This window comes from Rhopalosiphum maidis, chromosome 4 (genome assembly GCF_003676215.2).
Source record: "Rhopalosiphum maidis isolate BTI-1 chromosome 4, ASM367621v3, whole genome shotgun sequence".
NCBI classification, from domain to species: domain Eukaryota; kingdom Metazoa; phylum Arthropoda; class Insecta; order Hemiptera; family Aphididae; genus Rhopalosiphum; species Rhopalosiphum maidis.
In genome coordinates, this window is record NC_040880.1 from 22,537,697 (window position 1) to 22,554,537 (window position 16,841).

The 16,841-nt window shown below is 28.4% G+C and overlaps 1 protein-coding gene and 1 long non-coding RNA gene across 2 annotated transcripts; both read left to right on the top strand.

The window, feature by feature from the left end:
* The first annotated feature begins 2,085 nt into the window (after positions 1 to 2,085).
* LOC113550265 (carboxypeptidase B-like) lies at positions 2,086 to 9,937 on the top strand. The gene is made up of 8 exons (XM_026951997.1): positions 2,086 to 2,721; positions 5,754 to 6,010; positions 6,113 to 6,221; positions 7,137 to 7,298; positions 7,892 to 8,096; positions 8,161 to 8,347; positions 8,779 to 8,962; positions 9,630 to 9,937. Exons 1-8 carry the CDS (start codon positions 2,478 to 2,480, stop codon positions 9,833 to 9,835), a joined length of 1,554 nt encoding a protein of 517 aa, XP_026807798.1. The 5' UTR covers positions 2,086 to 2,477; the 3' UTR covers positions 9,836 to 9,937.
* A 2,023-nt stretch (positions 9,938 to 11,960) lies between these two features.
* LOC113549132 lies at positions 11,961 to 15,274 on the top strand. Its single transcript, XR_003404912.1, has 2 exons — positions 11,961 to 12,032; positions 14,723 to 15,274. It is a non-coding gene; the product is annotated as an uncharacterized LOC113549132 (long non-coding RNA).
* Positions 15,275 to 16,841: the final 1,567 nt, after the last annotated feature.

Consider the following 16,841-nt stretch of genomic DNA (forward strand, 5'->3'; position numbering starts at 1 on the left):
TCTCTAAATACCACGAAATGATCTAAAATATTTTGAAATTCTCAAAACATCCAGTAAACGCTTAAGTGAATATTTTGCGAAAAATCTAGTGTCTGCTGCAATTATTCATTTTTTAAATAACAACAGTCAATCATTTTCAATTTTATTGTCTAATATTGGCTCAACGTAAAAATTCTCGTTTTCACTCTATATTATACTTTAAGTGCTGGAATAAATTTTAACTATTGACTTCCCAAAAAGAACCGACTAAATCTAATTTTCTACCAGCAACACCTTTTAAGTTATAAATCTAAGCATATTAACTATAAAATGTGTGACATAAACTAAAAGAAAAATACATTACTGTAAAATCAATTTTGCTTCACTCAGAAACTAACATTAAATGCACTAAAACTAACACGAGACTATGATACATAATTAATATAGGTATTATGATAAAATTATACATTTTTGTTAATTAATAATTATTATTATATAGTTAGTAGTTACCAATAGGTAGCTATATAAATAATTAAATAAATGTAGTAATTATTTTAGCGTATAAGTAACATTCAAATTAAAAAAGCTATTTAATTTTTGTTATCAAAATGTTTATAATGTTTAGTCAAAACATGTATACTTTAAATTTTAATATTACCATTCAAATTATTATCTATACAATATAAAAGTTTTTATTATATATTTTCGTAAAATTTCCATATAATTATTAAATCATGTAAGAAAAACATTTTAGTTAGTTTCTTTGTTTTGTATCATTATTTAATTCAAATAGAACAACACATTAAAGAAATATAGGTCATAATAATATTGAAGGTGAAAATAAATACTTGCCAATAATACTGTAACGAAAAATAAATTATCGACCACATTACTATATAATATTATAAATTATAACATAGTAATATGTGTATTTATTGAGTTATTATACATAATTTCTATGAAAATATTTAATTTATGTATACTTGGAATTTTTATTAAAAAATAAATAATTTAAAAATATTTATATAGCTATGTCATTTAGACAAATAACTAATTGAAGGTAAATTATACAGATAGAAATCCAATTGCATGCGAATCAAATATTGGTACCTTAGTATGTACCTTGTAAAGATCGTAGTAAAAAAAAAATATAACTACCGTGCAATTGACAGCACTCAACAACAGACACATACTATTTACGTCGTTAAATATATTATTAATATAATTTTTTCTAAAAAAAAAATATATCAATATTCTTATTATATTTTCTAATAAAATCAAACAAATATTAAACTATGCCAATCACGAAATTGGGAAATAAATTATACATTCAAAGCAGATTTCCCTTGTAGATATTTAAAATTGTAAACAAACACAATTTATTCATTGGTTTTTTTTAAAAACAATAAGACATAGAATGTGTGCAGAGTATACACATCGGTGTATACGTGCAGGTAATAAAAGGCATCTCGTGAGTCCTGTAACAAATATCGTTTGCTGCAGTATTAAATACCATCAATATTTTAAAACCTAAAATAACCTACCACCCAAATGTCACTAATAATTCGAATACGTCCATCGGTTTTTCAGCTAAGTACCTACATGCTATTAATATTAGTAATATTATATTTACTGTGTATAAAAATATTTGATATTTGAAGGTACCTATCTAACGGTGGAGAAAAAGTGTATCTCTCTTCTGGAGGAAAATGGTCCAACCCGGTTCCACAAACGGTTGTCGGATAGATATTCGCTTCGGATGAAGTTGATGTCATATCGCCGCCGCACCCGAAACGCTTATTACCCGCATTCTGTAAACCGCACACCTCACATCCGTCCTGCGGATAAATCACGACTCGTGACTCGTAAGAAAGTCGAACACGACGACTCTGCGAGAACGTACGTACAAACGGCGTGTAATGTTATGATGACATTGACGTTTAAAGGGTTCGAGCACAATACAATAATATGATTACGACGACAACGATAACGCATAGGCGCGCGATAGACGACGCGCGACGCGCCACGTTACGACGACTACCGTGGCCGCCGAAGCCGCCGGTGCCGCCGGTCGCGGTGGTCGCCGTCAGTTCACTTCGGCACTCGGCACGCGACGCACCTCACACGCGTCCCCGACAGGCTCGACGATTTCTGTCCACCCACGACGATGACGACATTGTACACGTGAAACGAACAATTCTCACCACAGCGATATCGCGATAATGCTATGACGACGTCGGACGTCGGTGCAGCAGATCTGGACGGCGGCGACCGGTTATACGTTTAGGCGGCGAAAATCGCCATCGACTTATTTTCATCGCGTCCGCACCGGAACTACTATCCGACCGCTTGTCCCTCGCGATAACCGATTGCGAGAAAAACGATAACTTCCGAGAGACGCAGTGACGCGCGTCAGGTGTAAAGTTTTCCGCGGCGCGCGCGCACATAATATCGCCGGTCGCGTACTCGGCCGTATCGCCCATATCGACGAAGACGTCATGAAGCTGCTGCTGCCGCCGCCGCATTGGCTCGCAGTGGCGGCCGTCGTCGTCGTCGTCGTCGGCGTCGTCGCGGTGGCCGCCCCGCCGACGACGGCCAACGGTCCGGCCGCCGCGGCCGAAGACGACGACGGCGCCGGCGGCGGCCTGGACGGCGTATTCCCGTTCAGAGCCATCCAACTGTACAACACCGTGGCCGGTTACCTGGAGTACATATTCGACATCGTCATAGCGCCGATCACGGGTGAGTTCGGCCAATGGTTGCGGATGGCCGCGCGACCGGGCCGTACTGCGGGACTGGTTGGGAGGGCCACTGCACGGCCGTAGGCGCATCATATATATATATGATATCATAATACCTTTCATTCGTCGTTGGTATACGGTTCGATTCATCTGTGAAATGAGAAATAGAAAATGAATTTAATTTTGACATCTGTGAAAGATATTAAGTATTAACCTCTGGTCGGCTATACGCTTTGCAGGTTTATATGATTTTGTGATCGCTAGCTGATTTGTTGTGGCCTGTATCGCAAGGTTTTCAAAAAAAAAAAAACGTATGAATTTAATTGTTGGTTTGAATTTCCTTTATTACTCACTACTTGGCAGGTCCTGTTTATGGGCGGATCGATAATTACTCACGTGACTGTCCGTAGATCATAATTTTCATAACACATCCGTAGATATAAACTACCATTCTGGTTAACTTCACTTGCGACGTTCGGGTGTGTTTTTGGTGTTTTGTGCAATCGCGTGCACACGCTACGTGTAGATGAGAAATAAAATAACCATATTCGAAAACAATTGTAGACAAAACGGAGAAGACGGAAGTGATGAAAACAATTTCTTTCACTCGTATTGCACATAGATACGTATTAAATGGTTTACCGGAGGTATAAAATCAGAACACATTTGCACCTGTTATGTCCAGATATTGATTTTAATTGTTCGACTCACTTCTTTTTAACGACACCAAGTCGTCATGTCTATTGAAAAAAATCACAACTACCGACCAACTCGGTTTATCACACAATATTATTCATCTACTACAACACTATAGGTACTAATATTTTTCTTGAAACTCATTATTTGATTTCGTTTCAATACTGTAATACGTTACAATCGTAATATTCGTTCTTGCTGTCTCTCCGGAGAATAAACGGAATACCTATTAATTCAAAATTTTAAACAACTGTTTTCTTTGGTCGAGTCAAATGTTTGACAGCAAAACCAATATAACTCTCAACTCTATTTATTTATTGATTGATTTTATTAAAACACTCTAGAACCGAGTCTAGTATATTTTTAACCAAGGACGAAGGATACAATTGGTGCGTTTTCATAATTCAGCCCCCTCTATTATGCCGCTATTATTTGGTAATTCGGTGCTTCCCGACCAAGCTTTTGGGGGTGAGTTCCCCAGTCCTTCCCTCCCCTAGCTTCAGTCCAGCTCAACTCATACATGGAATAATGTTTGTGTGTAACCACTTGTAACCGACAAGGGGATAACTGTTGTCAAAAACTATACATTTGCCCTTATTTTTAAAACCCATTTGATTACTAATGAGATACCAAGTTATTTTAAATTTATAAAGGTTTAAACGCACACTCATTAATATATTGCTGATAAAATGCCATCCATCAATTATGTCAATGTCTCCGTTTGATAGTTAAAAGACATAACCTGAACGTTCTATACTTCGTGTAATTAAAATAGAGTTTACGATTTACATATTGTAATTACTTTAACTTCGTATAATTAAAATAGAGTTTACTTAACGTATAGTAATAACAATATGTGAACCGTTAACTCTAGTTTAATTACACGAAGACATTTATAGCGTTTAGGTTATGTCGTTATTATTATAATTAATAATTGTAACGGTCTTAATATTAATTGGTATTTTTTTTTAATAATACTTAAAACATAATATTTTTATTATTAATAACTGTAATAAACATTTGTATTATTGTGAGAAATATTTACTGAAGTTTATCGTAATAAAATTTGAATTAGCACCACTTATCAGTAATATTTTTTATAGTTTATAACAATATCACAAATTAAGAATTAGTACCTCTCCTAAAAATAGTTGGAAACATGTAGAAATTGTATCACGTATTATTACTAATTTTTAAACGCTACCCCCTCAATAATTTTTAATACACAAATAACATATTTTATATTTTATTATTATTATTAAATGATCCTTGACGATAGTAATTGACTTTAAATGTTTCAGTTGTTTATTAAATCTATGATAAACAAACACATTATGAAATGTGGTCTTTATTCTTGTTGTATGAATGTGCTAGAAAATATATTTTATGATATAAATAAAATATGGTCAAATACATTTATAACATTTATATACATATGTTGTTTTAAAAATTGAGTACCTATGTCCTGTACTCTAGCTACTATATTATTATATTGTGTGATTTTAATATTATATATTTATTGTTTACTAATTTAATCTTATGAAATTAGCACTTCGAATTCGTTTCGAAGTTTTAGCGTTAGATTGTTATTTTTTACGAATAATAATTGAACTCAATACAAAATTCTTTTGTTGACCCATTAATTCGATATGCATATTGTTGATGGTCTGAATAGCTTAATGGTAAATTAAGAATTTAAATACCTACATATTTAAACTATTAGTAAGAAAAATAATATTTTCTTATGAGCACGAAAGTTATCATTTTTATGGTATAAATAAGATTGTTTAAAATAAAAGTTAAGTTCAATTTTTTAAGACTGAAAAATCCGCGATGATGTGATAATAAATTATAATCACAATAACATAACGTGCACTTATGAATATATTAGGTATATCTATTTAAATTAGTGTTCGTTGTTTTTTTTTTTCTGATATCAAGTGATGTCGGCGTTTACATTTCGCCTGTTTTGACATTATTTCGGAATTCCAAATATTTATTATGAATAAAATTAGTTAAAAGACGATAATATTAATCATTAATAATTGATCTATTTAGTCAATAAACACGCACTTTAATGGAATTTCGTGTAAATTAAAATGTAAACTCGTTTTCAAAATATTTATAGGATACATTAGTTCAGGAAACTATTTTTTTCTTTATATAATCTTGATAATATGTTATAGTTATACACTTATACACTATACAAATAGTATATTTAAAATATTTGTATTTATAAATAAATAAAAATACACATACCTATCCTGTATCCGTATTTTTAAATGTTAAATCACACGATGTAATTGTATGATTTATATAATTGTTGTTATTTCATAGGTGGTGTATCAAACAAAAAACAGGTAACCAGTAGAGTGTCATACAAAAAATTTCAAATTATTAGAGTTTTGCCGTCTGACGAGGACGAAGTACTTGATTTAGAAGCAATGTCCGAAGAACCAGGTGTGCAAGTTTGGATGCCTATACGATTAAATAAAACAGCAGATCTTGTATTACCGCCAAGTGTAGCTAGAGACGTAAAACGATTTTTAACACAGAGAGAAATCAACTTTGTTGTACTCAGTTCCGATTTAGAAGTATGTGTACAATTTAGTTATAATTTTAAAATTTAAATACTCATTAAAAAAAAACAAATTTATATTTTTATATTTGATATATTTTTTTTTAATGATTATTAGAGAAGCATTAGTAAACAAAATCCTAAATCACCATCTCTTAATCAAAAATCAGAGTTAAAAGCAACAAAAGGTCATGTAATGACTTGGAATAGATATCATCGTTATCAAGGTAAAATTAATATCTAAAATTAACAACTTAATTATATAGCATAGAATTGCGGTCCCCACTAGGATTTTAAAAAGGGCCAAACGTATTTTTGAATATTACTTGCGTGCCGCATACATTTTTAATGATAATAATTAAAATATAAAAATTTACGACTGTTTACTAAATTTAGTGGAAAATAATAAAATGAGACAGGATATTTTATTAAAATAGGTATTGTAGGAAAAATTCTTTAATGGCACAAATGTTTTTCTTGAACTTATAATTATAGTTTTAGAATCAATTAATATAGTTTATTTTATACAAATCATTCATATTGTTAGCATAGTATATTAAATAATTAGATTGATAATAATATTTTTTTATTTAATTTTTGATTAATTTATTTGATTTAATGTTGTTTTGATGTTGATGAACGGTACCTCTCTGTTTCTTTTATGATCTCGTTTATGTCTATTTGATGTTGACAACCGCAGTAAATCATCCAAATGCACATCACTCGGACAATTTCTGTATTTGTTTTTTATAAATGTTAACTTATTAAAAGCTATAATAGACATATAGACACATAATAATGAATAATCATCATAAAAAAAATTGTTATTTGGTATTTATTGTCCATATTTTAATAATGCAGATAATACTATTTTGTAATATTTTTTCTATATATATAGTAAGGTGGTTCAGTTAACATAATTTATTTATATAATTTTTTACGTTAATCGTGTACTTATTAATATTTATATTATACAAACTAAAAATAATTTTGTGTATATTTTATAATAATTTTTAGAATTTGTTATTCTTCATTCCCGGTACTTATCAATAATAAATAAAGCTAATTTTGAACTTAACATATTTTATATCAAAGAGCTACCTACTGAATAATATTAATGATAAATATTTGAATATTTTCAGATATTCTCGACTACTTAATGTATCTGTCGGAAAACTATCCTCATTTGGTGGAATTGTTGCCTATTGGAAAAACTATAGAAGGCCGTCCACTAAAAGTAGTAAAAATATCAAGTGGACAAACTAGAGAAAACGTCGTTAAACCTGCTATCTGGATTGATGCTGGTAAAATACACCAAAGAAAATATTTATGATATTTAAATTTTTAATTTTTAAGTAATTTATGATAGTATATAGAATAGGTTACCATCTCTAAATTTTTTATTTAAGAATTTATATTTGTGATACTAGTTTTGAATCGTTTCTGATTCTCTTAAGTTATATTGCTGAATCATTTAAAAAAAAAACTGAATACCTAATTATTTTTACGATTAGGTACTCAACATTTTAATAATTTCCACAATCAGTGTAAAAATGATTAAAAAGAAAATCAAAGGAAAAATAACTAAGAACAACAAAGTTTTTTAAAAGAATTAAAATAATAACGTACTTAAACGAGTATATATATAGTATAATAAATTATTAAAACAAATTCTGAATTAAATAAAGAAATTCTGTACAGAAAACAATTATTGAAATTAAATATATAATAAACAAATAAAATTAAAACATAATATTTTTCATTAAACAATTATTTAGTGTATCTTCTATTAATTTATTACTAAAATCAAATTGAAATCTAAATCCTTAGCTATTAGTTTCATTTTTGATAATTTATACATTGATTAAACAATATCAATTGATATTTTTGGTGATAGGAATTCACGCAAGAGAATGGATATCACCAGCTGTAGCACTATTCATTTTAAGGCAATTAGTAGAAAATAAATCTTACAGAACATTGGTTTCTGAGATCGATTGGTATATTCTGCCAATGATAAACGCAGATGGTTACGAGTATAGTCATACCGTAGATCGTCTATGGAGAAAATCTAGGAGGACTGCAGCCAACAAATCGGGAAGGTAAATAAACCCAATAATAAATTCACAGTTATTCTTAATTTAATTTAATAAAATATTTTTTTAGAACTCTATGGGATATGTCATATGGTTGTGAAGGTGTTGATTTAAACAGAAACTGGGATTGGCACTGGGCTGGAGTTGGCGCTAGTCAAGATCCATGTTCTGAAACTTTTGCTGGATCACACGCTTTTTCAGAACCAGAAACCAGAGCAGTATCTGATTTTATATTAGACCACAGAGATAGAATACAAGTAATTAAACAAAATATAATATGTTTCAAAAAATTCTATTTTTTAAATTTAAATCTACAAAATAAGTTTTTTTAATTTGGTATTATTCTAGATTGTTAAATAATAGATTATTGATTTTATTATTGTCTTATAAAAGAAGGTTAATAATTTGATTTAATTACGAATAATTACTTAGTACACTTATGAAGACGCCATTCACTCTCGTGTATTGTCTACTTGTCTACAATACATGTATATATATAGAAATAGAATATAGATATAATATCTCTACAATATAGTTATTCTTTAAAATAATAAAATAAATGCAAATTTCATTAATTGGTATGTTGAAATGAAGTTAATTGGTTTTAAAAACTAATTAATAATTATAATTATGTGCAAAATGTCAGCATTATTTGAGACAATAATTCTTTAATAATGAATGATTTCAGGTATATTTAACTCTGCATTCTTACTCACAAATGTGGCTAGTACCTTGGAGTCACACAAAAAAACTTGCGGATGATTATGATGATATGATGTACTTAGCGAGACAAGCAACTGAAGCAATTCAAAAAGTACACGGTTCACAGTACCAACTCGGCACTACGCCATCACTGCTTTACACTACATCAGGTACATAATATATACAGGGCGATTAATGCTCGTCGCCTTTTTTTTCAAGATTGGAGTTATTCAAAAATTGATTTTCAAAAAAAATTATCCACTGAATAATTTACTGTAAGAGGAAGAGAATTCTCATTTAAAAAACAAAAGCTCTAACACTAAGGGATTTTTTCCTAAATAGGTAGAACAAAAAACTCGAGATTTTGAAATAATAAGTTTTAAGTATATTTAAAAATTAAAAAAAAAAATTAAAACTAAATTAATTAAGTATTAAAGGAAAAATAGAGGAGTGTATGCTTTGTGAATCTCTCTTTTCATAATACATATAGGAATTAAGAATAATACCTATCTTAATATTTTATACTCCTGTCTTGCATAAAAAATATTTAGAAAAATACGTAATGGTAAAAGAAAATAATTAACTGATAACTAATATTAATAGAGAAAAAATACTTTATAAATAACAATATTTTATTTAAATAATGAATTCATTAGTGCACAGTTATAATGATTAAAGTTACTATGACCATAATAACAATGCAATATTTTTGTGAAAGCAATGTGGACAATAATTAATAAGTAGAAATTAATTTGTCGTAGATATACATCTGTTTTATAACGCGTATGAAAATTTATATTGAACAACCAAGTACCTATATATTATTAATTGTTATAGGATGTTCGGATGACTGGGCCAAAGGGAAAGCCGGTATAAAGTACAGCTATACGATAGAACTTCCAGACAAAGGAATGTACGGTTTTCTATTGCCAGCTGATAAGATTGTGCCAACGGGGAAAGAAATATTTACAGGCATTAAATCCATAGCAAAATCAATATTGAAAATTAACAGCATGAAGGAGAAGACTAAATTAATAGGATGATATATTATATCTTTTGTCTTAACATGACATTTGACGAGAAAATGACTTTCGATTGAATTCATTTATTTAAGTACAATTGAAATAAACTGGCCAGATTAAAATTTTAAATAATTAAAAATTATTTTATTCTATCTTAACTGTGTAGATTCTTGGATGAAATACAAGGATTAACATGCTAATCATTACTCATAATTTTGTAATTATAATTTACAAATAAATATTCCAGATCAGGTTAGGTTGTTTGATAATTGACAATTAATATTTTATATTAGACACCTACCTTAACAATAGCCGACTCACTAGATTCCCTTTCAAAAACAGATTAAAGATGTGTAGTCATGTACTTATAGCAATAATTATGAAGTGTAAAACCCACTAATTGCAACCATCCTATACATTTTTTTTGAAAAAAAAAATCGTAAAAAATCGAACCCACGAGTAGCTAGATAGTTTAGCCTGGATCACTTAATAGGTCACTTAAGTAGAAACTGATACTATCACAGAATCAAAAATATATAAATAACTTTATGTTGACAACTACTTATAATGAACAATTTAAACGAAATAGGTATATTATAATGTTATAATACTTTTATGCATGTCGTACTATTTAACTGTACCAGATACCAATACTTATATTATATGAATATGATATTATAATATTTCTTTTTTAAAATAATAATCTGAAGTATTATAATTTATAATATAAATACATATTCTAAATTCATACCCGAATTAACGTAATAAATTATTCTATCAAGTGTCTACAAAAAGCTGCAGTAGACTAACGTGCGCAGCGGCCGCTTCGTTAAATAAATGTTGTATATAGTTGTTTTCGAGCAATCACACTGGTTATTCAATATTTTTCATAAGAAAATTATTATACTTTCATGGAAGTTAATTAATTGCGCTTAAAATTAATTTGTATATCATATTAATTGTACTCGGCTGTTTTAAGGGTTGTTAAACCAAATTAACGTAGAGCTGTCAATAATTTGAATTCAAAATGGATAACATTTATGTTTATTATATTTAGTTAACAAGTAGTCATCTACTTAAATATTTCTAATACTATGAGATATTATTGGTAACTATTTTTATACTGCGTACCAACTACATATACATCGTAGTCACGAAGGGTGGCTACATCAGCTCTCCAATCTATTGTGATTTCTAAAGGCTATAACAGTATTACACGGCATATCATTTTTTGTAGCTGCAGACATTATTTTGCCATAGATGTTTTTCCAAACAAGTAAAAATCTCAAACAATTTACATTTTACAAAATGTTATTATTCTTAGTACTATAACGTTTATAACGTCTATAACAATAAGTCACTTAATGGTTATATATAATACACTAATATCAACAAGGATATGATATATAATGTATTTCTAGTTTCTACTATTGCTATTATACATTTTAAATAATACAAGTAAAGAACCTATAATTATGTATTTATAATATGGATTCTATACAGGTAAAATCGAATTACACTAATTTTAGTTCAATACACCTAGATTAAAAAAATTAATTGTCAAACAACACTCGGGTAAAAAATACCTAAAGATCTAACTGCACTCAGGTTTAAAAGACAGTGCAGTTCTATATAATATTATTAGTATTATGTCATAACACGCTTTCTTATAATTTCTACAAAAAAATAATTTCATTTAACAATATAAACTTGTAATATACATTATATTATATAAAATTAAAAAATATTGTTAAAACATCAGGCTTTTAACTCGATTGCAGTTCGATCATTACCTTTTTTTTTACCCGTGGGCAAATAGACTATTACCTTTTTTTAATCTAAGTGAAATCCAACAATTTAATTTAAGTAAAAAGTGTAATTTAACTATCCCGTTCTATATTATAGAAACAACATAACACTATACTATACAATAAGTATCAAATATACGTAATTTAAAATACAACTGCACTTAATGATTTAATAAATTACAACTTATTATTTTTAATTAAAACACGGACAATGGACATCATATTAAGATAAAATACAATTAATTGAGTCAATCCCCTACTTCGGGATCAGTGACTGTAGATAAATTATATAATCATATAATTAAAAAAAGATTATAAGCTTTATTTAATATAATAACATTCGAAGCATTTCAATCAGTAGATCATTCATTACCGTCCTCGGGATAAAATCAAAACTTCATCAAATATAAGTGAGTAATAAAATGTATTTTCTTTAAAAAAATATAGTATTTCCATCTCCACTCGTGCCATTCTTGGTTTATTTAAAATATATCGTTTGTTAAACCAATTTTAGTTTTAAGTTTATCCATAGGTAATAGCTATAACCCTTATTATACATTGATAACTATGTAAAATCTTATAATTTTTAGTATTTCATAATTAATTTATGTAAGTAATGTAAGTATAGGTACACTGTATGAGTAACAAAATACCAATCTCCGTATTATATATGCATGCATTATTATATTGGTTATTGACTAAAACAATAAGTCACGTATTACTATTTACAAATGCATAATATCGACTTTTTTAAACTTTGGTATAGGATTGAAAAAGTCTAGATACGAATTCGAAAGAAAATTCAATGTTTCATAATCCATACCGTATAACTAGGTATCTAAGATTATTATTCATATATACTTAGTTATGTGTATTTCAAGGATAAATTAATTATTAATATTTTTACATATTATATTTCAATATTAAATACAGTTTCAAGTTCAAAAACAGCCTATTTTGTTACCACAACACTTATATTATATTTATATTGCGTTAACCAATCAAGAGAATTATTTCTCTGTATTGTGATTATTAATTGAACTCAACATTTAATATGATATTATAATATAGTCTTTTTGACTCGATTGACCATTAAATTAAGTGCTCTATAAATATTAATTTATTTTTATTTTTTAATATCTGCACAGTTTAAATAATTAATTAATAATATTTCTTTTATTAATATTTTTAAAAAACGACCGTAGTTGAAATTTGTATATAGGTATAAGATGTCAGCATTTCTAGATATTCTATCAGACTTACACCTATTGTGGTGTTGTATTCATATCACGAGTGACCAAAAAACATCTATCAGCTAAAGAATTAAAGTACCAAACAAATTCTTACAACATTATTCGTAGATCAAATGTTATTTAAACATGAGTTTTGTAATTCATACAACTAGTATACGCAATAGGTATGGTATATCTGTGATTATAATATAGTCATGTCGTTAAAATAAATTACATTATTTTTAATAACTTTAATAAATAATAGCATGTACCTATTAAAATATGTCAATAGTTTAACAATACACTGCTTTATCTAAATTTTCGTGTAACCATAAAAGCTAAGCAATTTAATTTAGTCATTATTTATATTGACTATCTATATTATAATATATAAAACAACATGTCCTGACTCGCTGATTCGTCGCCTAGCCAGAACCGCTGAAGCTATGAGTATACAATTTGATCAATAGTTTCAATTTATGATAAAAAGACCCACTTAGAAAATATTTTACAAAATTCATCCTCCAATGAAGTTAAAAGCTGTATAAAGGGGTGAAAATGGAAAAGTTACCTTTTGGTTGGACTATTTTTAAACTTAGCGCACAAACTTGTACTTATAATAATCATTATAAATGTATATAATTTTGGATGTACATGGTATACTTTAATATTTGATCAAAATTATTCAAATGATTGTTCAAAATATGTGTAGTTTTCATTTAACAAAATTTAAGACAGAATAAATCTACCTACATTATTTAATTTATCACAGCCACCGCCGTACGGGATCAGCTAGTAGAGATGATTATATGAAACAACAATTAGATGATTCCATCATAATCTTGAAATATTACATTATACTCATTATAGTGAATTACATTGATTAAATATTATAGTGCATAGTAACCCCCATCCAATCATCAACATCATATTCATTATAATCATTAAAGTAGTCAACAATGCAATCAATAACAGTAATGTGCAATAACAATGATTTTATGTAATATAAAAAAAAACATTTTATAACATTTTTGATGTTATAATTAATAACAAGTAATCCAGTACCAAGTATAATTACCCTTTACCCCCATTTTTTCTTTCAATATAATGCATTTATTCAAATTTTGATTTTTAAGTTTTTAAATATACCTACTCTAAAGCAAATATTCAGATTCTTAACAATTTTTACCACTTAAGAAGTACATAGAGGGTATAAATACTTCTGTTTTTTTTTTTTTAATGATAACCTGCTTTATTTTTACTGTAAATTATTTCGTAGACTATTTTCTAAAAATGTTTATGTACCTATATAGTTCAAAATTCGAAAAAAAAGTTTTCCAATTCCTTATTAATTTGCTTATATTAAAGATAAATGATAATTGTCATTAGTCTTTTACAATGGTTTTAAAAAATTGTAAAATATATTTAATATTGAATCTAGTATTTATTACACTTAGACCATTTTTACAAATTATTATTAAAATTTGTTAATTAATATATAAATCATTACAGTTTTCAAATCACAATAGTCTCCATATCTTCCGAACCCGTTTTATCATAGGATCTATTATTTATTAGAAATAAAATTCAATCGAGTAAAGTTTTTTAACTTTGTGTACATACGTTCAATTTTTTTAGAAACATTATTCACTAAAAAATTCTGTAGAAAAAAGGGTTCTCGTTAAACAACTAGAAGACTGCAGGACAGTCTTTAAGTACTAGAAAAAGAAATTCAAAAATTTTAAAATATGGACTTTAAGTAGGTATGTTTAAAACTTCTTTGAGTATTCTTTGTGAATCACCTGCAATGTATAATAATATAATATAATATGGATATATTTGATAATATTATTTTATTTTATTTTCAGATACTGTAATAACACGGTGCACTGCAGTGTCGCTTAGACGTTCATCGCAATAATATTATATTATATTGTTATAAACTTATAAACATACCTATTAATATTTAATAACGAATCATAATGTCGGCGCAGAACAAAATGTTGACATCTCTTTTTATCGTGCTGTTAATCACGACATCCGTCACCCCTACCAGTATCTTTATTTCATCCATATGCTACAGCGGTTGCGGAACTATGGCTGTTGCTTGCTATGTGATGACCGGCATACAATACATCATGGGCGCTTCCGGTTTGACAAGGACTGGATTGGGTTGCGGAGAATCGTTCGTTGTGTGCAAGGACAGCTGTATCCAATCCTATAATAAATAATAATATAAGTTTTTAAACTACTATCAGTTTTTCAGAGACGATATCTGCTGTTACACTTAGGCTATTATACGAGTATAAGCGCAATGTGACAAATATTATTAAAAATATTATTATACACAGGTTATAGTAAGGCTTTCTATTTTCATACATGTAATAACAAGTCACGAAAAAACTAAAAATTTTATGATACTTATCGTATTACTATTTATTAATTTTAAAGGTAAGGTATACTTAACAGGTTAATAATATCTAAATTAATAAAGTACAATGTTTGTATATGTGTGAGTGCTGTATATGTAAATGATCCACAGCAAAGTTTGTCGCACTTATGGTTCTGAAATTTGGTACCTATACCTATATAATAGATAATCATGTACCCAAAAATGTGCATCTCGAAGTCGATACTATTTTTAAATTTTACACTTTATAAAAGAGACTCAAGATAACTCGCAAAAAAAGATCTTTTTAGGATTCCCGTTGGTTGCGAAAAAAATTATATATAATTTTAGACCCATATCTTATAGCTGGTCAAAACACTCAAAACCATTTAAGTCAATGTGTTAAAAGTACATAGCTTATATATTTAACGGAATTATGTAAGAATAAATCAACTGGCATTACTTAATTTACCACGGGCAGTCATCCAGCACTCATACAGAATCAGCTATAATACTACAGCTATTATACTGTGTAAAATTGAAGGCCTAAAATGGATGACCGTCATGCAGATCTTAAGTTTAAATTTTAACTTTTAAAATGTTCGTAAATAAATTCAGCAAGATCCGTTGTGTCCTAGGCTACTTTGTACTATCTACTTATTCTTTACTTTTCAACACATAATAAAAGTTGAACATAGTTGTACAACGAAAGACCGTCATTTTTTTATTAATAGATTAAAGAAAAGAAAATAGTTATTATGATTAGATACAATTTTGTTCTGGACCTGTATTTTATATTGGTCAAAACAGCTCAAATAACCGTTTTAAAAATCTGTGCAGTTTACATTTAACAGAGTAAGAAGGAATAAATCAACCAATATTTAATTTGTTACGGCAACGCCGCCGTGGAGGATCAATTAGTACAAAATGTATTCATAAAAAATCGGCACGTTCGCTTTACTGCTGTCATAGTGTACACTATGCCACAATAGTAGGTTTCGAGTACACTTCGTAATAATTGAGTAGGCCACTGTTGTAATGGATGTGTCAAAGTTGAATTCAATGATGAATCATTTCATACGAAAAAAAATCTCGAGCGGAGGCAGATCAGCAGATCAGTATGCTGAACTGTGAGATATTACGAGTATATCATTAAATATATATATATATATATATTGCGTATAATCCATAGCACAAGGAATGGAATAACTGTTGTATAGACAATAATATCGAACATTATTTTTTGCATTTGTATTGCCTATACAAAGCGCCGTTCTGGACACATAATATGTACATGGCACAATATTCGACACAGAAGCTAAAAACCTAAAAATATTATAATCGATTAACGCGTGTGTGTTATTTTTTAAGAACAAGTCGGGATTGTCACAAATATAAAATAGCGATGTTTATTGCTGCATTTATGTATATTTTAAATTAATTAAAAAAATATTAGGTGCCTAAACTAATTAGTAGTTGGGTGTTTGAAGATAGAATTTCGGTTTAATTAACTGACTCAGAAGTAAATTATAAATAAATATTTATTACAGTCCTATAAAATGAAACAATGTTATATTTTTCGTGCATTTTTATGCATT

Bases quoted from the DNA above. Each gene is read 5' to 3' on its own strand.
- LOC113550265 (XM_026951997.1), top strand. From the start codon at position 2,478: ATGAAGCTGCTGCTGCCGCCGCCGCATTGGCTCGCAGTGGCGGCCGTC. The intron at 6,222-7,136 runs GTAAAATTAATA...GAATATTTTCAG, and splicing joins TAGATATCATCGTTATCAAG to ATATTCTCGACTACTTAATG. The intron at 8,097-8,160 runs GTAAATAAACCC...ATATTTTTTTAG, and splicing joins GCAGCCAACAAATCGGGAAG to AACTCTATGGGATATGTCAT.